General features: G+C 46.5%; 1 protein-coding gene across 1 annotated transcript; it reads right to left on the bottom strand.

Moving 5' to 3' along the window:
* Positions 1 to 511: 511 nt before the first annotated feature.
* Positions 512 to 922, bottom strand: LOC145345331 (histone H3). The gene has a single exon (XM_080193145.1). It carries the CDS (start codon positions 920 to 922, stop codon positions 512 to 514), a length of 411 nt encoding a protein of 136 aa, XP_080049271.1.
* Positions 923 to 6,169: the final 5,247 nt, after the last annotated feature.

The raw sequence follows: 6,169 nt of genomic DNA, 5'->3' as shown, positions 1-6,169 counted from the left end.
AACTGAAATCTGAATTCCATGATCACATTTTTTACAATTCTTATTCGACTTGTGATGTATTTTGGGTTAAAATTTGAAATAAAGAATCGGTTGGAATTTGAGAATTTGCCCCCCTTACTTTCCGCCCTTAGCACCGGGGCCTTTCCCGATTGGTGCTTTAAACAGATATCTGATTGGACATTGTGGAGAAGGTCTCATTAGGTTTTTCTTGTGGCCAATCAGCAACGTGTGCACCACCATCCCTCCCCAAGCTGTAAGAGAAGTGAATCTGCTTGTATAAGGAAACACCGCGTGCGCTGTATTGAATTGAACTCATATCAGTTTAAATGAAATATTTACTGCCACACAACCGACAACGTGCCACACATTGAGGTGACATAACTAGGTGAAAGAAATTAAGTGAAAGAAAGCACACTGTACCATCCATATACAATCCACGTTGTAGCCCTTTTCCTGACAGACGTGGCGGCTCTGAAAAGAGCCTTTGTTTGTTCGGGGTTGAGCTGAGTTTTTAAGCGCGCTCCCCGCGGATGCGGCGGGCCAGCTGGATGTCTTTGGGCATGATGGTGACTCGCTTGGCGTGGATGGCGCACAGATTGGTGTCCTCAAAGAGCCCCACCAGGTAAGCCTCGCTGGCCTCCTGCAGGGCCATGACGGCCGAGCTCTGGAAGCGCAGATCGGTCTTGAAGTCCTGAGCGATCTCCCGCACCAGGCGCTGGAAGGGCAGCTTGCGGATCAGCAGCTCGGTGGATTTCTGGTAACGGCGGATCTCCCGCAGAGCCACAGTGCCGGGCCGGTAGCGGTGAGGCTTCTTCACTCCGCCCGTGGCTGGAGCGCTCTTGCGGGCAGCTTTGGTAGCCAGCTGCTTGCGGGGAGCTTTCCCGCCGGTTGACTTGCGCGCTGTCTGCTTGGTTCTGGCCATGATGTGTAACTGTGTGGGACACAAAGGCTGAGAAAGTGGGTGCCGCTCTGCGAGTGTCTATTGAATACATTCTAGTCACCGCCCTCTGCTCCTGACTGGACGCTGCCCCATCCCGTGGACCATTTGTAAAGAGCGATTGGTCAACAGGGGTTTCCGGGCCCCGATTGGTGGAACTCTGACAATTCACCAATTCAAAATGCGCGCCAATTTCTGAGCGACAAGAAAGGGAAATTTGAAAAGAGCCTTTGTTGGACTTTGAAATGAATTGTCTCATTATTAGAGACCGCAAAAAATCTCAATGTTTGCTCACTGCCTTGACACCAGGAATAAATTCAGATTCATTCCGCGATAGCCCTGTAACAAGCTGGGATAAAACTCCAAGTCATATGCGGAAAGCGGAGTGTCACACAAACGTCATGTGTGTACGGGATTGTTTATATCAAAGCCGAATACTTGTTAAGGGGCAACGGGCCGCTTCACTTTTCTAATGCATTGAAATGGAGTGGGTGGAGGTGGTATCGGCCGGATCTTCTGCACCGTTTTTGTAAACCATTTATGACCAAATTCATAATATTGATTTTGGCTTTCTACTTTCTGCAGACAGATTAAATAAATGGAATACACATAGAAACTAGAAGAAGGAATAGGTCATTCGGCCCTTCGAGTCTTCTCCGTCATTCATTTTGATCATGACTAATCATCGAATTCAATATCCAGATTCCCCCTTCCCCACATATCCCTTCATCCCTTTAGCCCCAAGAGCTATATCTAATTTCTTCTTGAAATTTGATAATAAGAACATAAGAAATAGGAGCAGGAGTAGGCCAACTAGCCCTTCGAGCCTGCCCCGCCATTCAATAAGATCATGGCTGATCTGTCGTGGCTCAGTTCCACATTCCCGCCCTCTCCCCATAACCCTTAATCCCCTCTCTCATCAAAAACCCATCAACCCATGTCTTAAAAATATTTAGCGAGGCAGCCTCCACCACTTCAACGGGCAGAGAATTCCAGAGATTCACCACCCTTTGAGTGAAGAAGTTCCTCCTCAACTCCGTTCTAAACCGCCCCCCCCTTTATCTTGAGGCTATGCCCCCTAGTCCTACTATCCTTTCTGAGCGGGAAGAGTCTCTCCACCTCTATCCTATCCATCCCATTCATCATCTTATACGTCTCAATGAGATCTCCCCTCATTCTTCTAAACTCTAGCCTCAACTACATTCTATGGTAATGAATTCCGAACATTCACCACCCTCGGGGTGATTAAACTTTTCTTCAATTCAGTTCTGAAATGTTTATCCCTTATTCTCAAACCAATGCCCATCGTTCTGGACTCCCTCACCATCGAAAACATTATTTCTGAACCTATCTTTCTGAAATTGTTTTAAGTTTCTGAGATCCCCTCTCATTCTTCTAAACTCCAGTGAATATAATCTTAACAATTTAGTCTTTCTTCATAGGCAGACATGCCATCCCAGGATTCAGCCTGGTAATTTTTTTGTTGTACTCCCTCTAATGGCAAGGACATCTTTCCTCAGATAAGGTCACTCCAGAAATTCCTCCTCTATTGTACTGTGACTAATTTGACCCTCCCAATGTTTTTGCAGATTAAAGTCACCCATAATCACAGATTCATCTCTGATTTCCTGTCTAATGTTTTTTCCCAACATTACCACTACAGTTTGGTGGTCTGTCTCCCACCATCACACATTTTTTTTTCTCCCTTGCTGTTTCCTAACTCGATCCCTACAGATTCCACGTCATCTATGCTAATGTCTTTTCTCAATATCATATCACTATCACCCTTAATCAACAATGCAACTGCAACTTTTTTTTCCTTTAGTCTGTCGTTCCTAAACATTGAATAGCACTCAATGTTTAGTTCCCATCCTGGCTCACCTTGGAGCCATGTATCCATAATTCCATGTTTCAAATGCTTTGCACATTCAGGTACAAAACCTTAAGGTGGGCGCTTTTAACATTTATTTTCCCTTTCCTATTATTTTGCTCTTGATCCTAATCTGACTTTAGCCTTCGATTTCTCTGCCTATCACTTTCTCCTTACTATCTTTTCGACTTGTTCTGAATTCTTCCTGCTCTGAACCCTTGCAATGGTTTCCATTCCCTGCCATATCAGTTTAAACCATCTCCAGCCACTCTAGCAAGGGACCCAGCTTTGATTCCTGGCCCGGATCACTGTCTGACAGGAGTTTGCACGTTCTCCCCATGTCTGTGTGTGTTTCCTCTGGGTGCTCTGATTTCCTCACAGTCCAAAGATGTGCTGGTTAGGTGCATTGGCCATGCTAAATTGCCCCTTACTGCCTGGGGGACTAGCTAGGGTAAATACATGGGGTAATGGGGATTGAGCCTGGTGGGATTGTGGTCAGTGTAAACTCGATGGGCTGAACAGTCTTCCTCTGCACTGTAGGATTCTATGAAGTACTCCCCCTCCCCCCCCCCCCCCACTACCCCAAGGACATCAATCCTGATCCTGCCCAGGTGTAACCCATCCAGTTTGTACACGTCCCACCTCCCCCAGAACCGGTCCCAATGCCCTAGGAATCTAAAATCCTGCTGTTCATACCATCTTTTGACCCGCATATTCACCCTGCCTACGTATCTCGCTGTTTCTACTCTGACTAGCACGTGTCACAAGAGTAATCATGATATCATGACCTTTGAGGTCCTACTTTTCAGATTGCTTCCTAGCTCCCTATGTTCCACTTTCAGGACTTCATTCTTTTTTGTTTATGACTTTTGTACCAACGTGTACTATGACCACATACTGTTCATTTTCCCCTTTCAGAATGTCCTCCAGCCACTCTGAGACATCCATGACCCTACCAACAGGGAGGCAACATACCATCATGGAGTGTCGTTTGCAGCCACAGAAATTGAATCCCACGTATCTAATGCATTTCCACACATTTTACTCCTCCTCTCTGCAGCAGAACCAACTATGGTGCAATGGATTTGGGTGTTGCTGATTTCCCTGAAAGACCATTCCCTCAACAGTATCCAAAACGGTATATTTGTTTTGTAGGGGAATAGCCACAGGAGATTCCTGCACTGCCTGCCTGACTGTTTTGCTCTCCCTGGTGGATAAACTGATACATCAGCTTACAACACTCGCAAAGGATTAACAAGAAATTGCAAAAAAACTAATAAATTCTACCCATTACTCTTTCGACCCACAGTCAGTCTGTCTTTTTCTACCAGATGTTTGAAGTTTATTTATTAGTATCACAAATAGACTTACATTGACACTGCAAAGAGGTTACTGTGAAAATCCCATAATCGCCACACTCCAGGCCCATTTCGGTACAAAGAGAGAATTTAGCACGGCCAGTACACCTAACCACCACGTCTTTTGAACCATAGGTAAAATGTTAGAATCCGTCATCGAGGAGGAAATAGCGAGGCATCTTAAGGGGAATTGCTTGATAGAGCAGACGCAGCATGGTTTCATTAAGGGGAAGTTGTGTCTGACAAAATTATTGGAGTTCTATGAGGATGTGTCTAGGGCGGTGAATAGAGGAGAGCCGGTGGATGTGGTCTTTCTTGATCTTCAGAAGGCGTTTGACAAAGTACCTCACAAGAGGTTATTGCAGAAAGTAAGGGGGCATGGAGTTGGGGGTAGGGTGTTAGCGTGGATAGAGGATTGGTTGTCAAATAGGAGGCAGAGAGTGGGGGTTAATGGGTGCTATTCGGATTGGTGGTTGGTGACTAGTGGAGTGCCCCCAGGGGTCAGTGCTGGGGTCTCAGCTATTTACCATTTATATAGATGATCTGGAGGAGGGAACCGAGTGTATGGTGTCGAAATTTGCTGATGACACAAAGATTGGTGGAAAGGCAAATTGCGCGGAGGGTGTGGAGCGTCTGCAGAAGGATCTAGATAGGCTGGGCGAATGGGCCAGGAACTGGCAAATGGAGTTTAATGTTGGCAAGTGCGAGGTGGTCCACTTTGGTAGGAATAATGGTAGGAAGGACTATTACTTACGGGGCGAAAAACTGCAACAGGCGACGGTGCAGAGGGACCTCGGGGTCCTTGTGCATGAGTCGCAAAAACCCAGCTTGCAGGTGCAGCAGGTGGTCAGGAAGGCTAATGGGGTGCTGGCCTTCATAGCGAGGGGGATTGAATATAAAAGTAGGGAGGTCTTGCTGCAGCTGTATAGGGCATTGGTGAGGCCGCAGCTGGAGTACTGTGTGCAGTTTTGGTCGCCGCACTTACATAAGGATATTTTGGCCTTGGAGGGAGTGCAGAGGAGGTTTACTAGGCTGATACCGGAGTTGAGGGGGTTGACCTATGAGGAGAGGCTGAATAATTTAGGCTTGTACTCATTAGAGTTTAGAAGAATGAGGGGAGATCTCATTGAGACATATAAGATGATGAATGGAATGGATAGGATAGAGGTGGAGAGACTCTTCCCGCTCAGAAAGGACAGTAGGACTAGGGGGCACAGCCTCAAGATAAAGGGGGGGCGGTTTAGAACGGAGTTGAGGAGGAACTTCTTCACCCAAAGGATGGTGAATCTCTGGAATTTTCTGCCCGTTGAAGTGGTGGAGGCTGCCTCGCTAAATATTTTTAAGACGCGGGTTGATGGGTTTTTGATAAGCGAGGGGACTAAGGGTTATGGGGAGAGAGCGGGAATGTGGAACTGAGCCACGACAGATCAGCCATGATCTTATTGAATGGCGGGGCAGGCTCGAAAGGCTGGATGGCCTACTCCTGCTCCTATTTCTTATGTTCTTACTATGTTCTTATAAGAGAAAACCGTAGCACCCGAAGGAAAGCTACTCAGACAACGTACAGACTCCAGTGACACAAGCCGGGAATCGAACACCGGTTCATGGCGCTGTGAGGTAGCAGTGCTAACAACTGTGTTGCCCCCATGTACATCAAGAATTGCAGTCAACTTAGCTGAAAGGTGGCAATAACAGTCAGGTTGTTGTGCAACAGGACAAAGGGTAAATGCTTAAGGCCGAAAGGTTAACATGATTAATTATATATGACAAATTATAAACATAAGAATTTACACCCTCATCCTGAATCTGTATATAAATAAACTCACACAAAGTGTGAGTGTTCCTCCAGAACCATTCCCGGGTTAGGGAGAGGCAGCAACATCCCTGTGTTGAGTGCAGAGAGTGAGGTGGGAGAGGGGGCTTTTGTACCAAGGTCGATGCTCTCAACGTGAGATGTGGGCGGCTCTGGAAAGAGCCTTTGGGTTTTGTGAGAATTACGTTGAA

The sequence above is a fragment of the Carcharhinus amblyrhynchos genome, chromosome 7 (genome assembly GCF_965287045.1).
Source record: "Carcharhinus amblyrhynchos chromosome 7, sCarAmb.v2.hapA, whole genome shotgun sequence".
Taxonomy (NCBI): domain Eukaryota; kingdom Metazoa; phylum Chordata; class Chondrichthyes; order Carcharhiniformes; family Carcharhinidae; genus Carcharhinus; species Carcharhinus amblyrhynchos.
Note: the sequence above shows the minus strand (reverse complement) of the source record. Positions and strands in the feature narration are given on the sequence as shown.

Coding starts and splice junctions, on each gene's coding strand:
- LOC145345331 (XM_080193145.1), bottom strand. CDS start 922: ATGGCCAGAACCAAGCAGACAGCGCGCAAGTCAACCGGCGGGAAAGCT.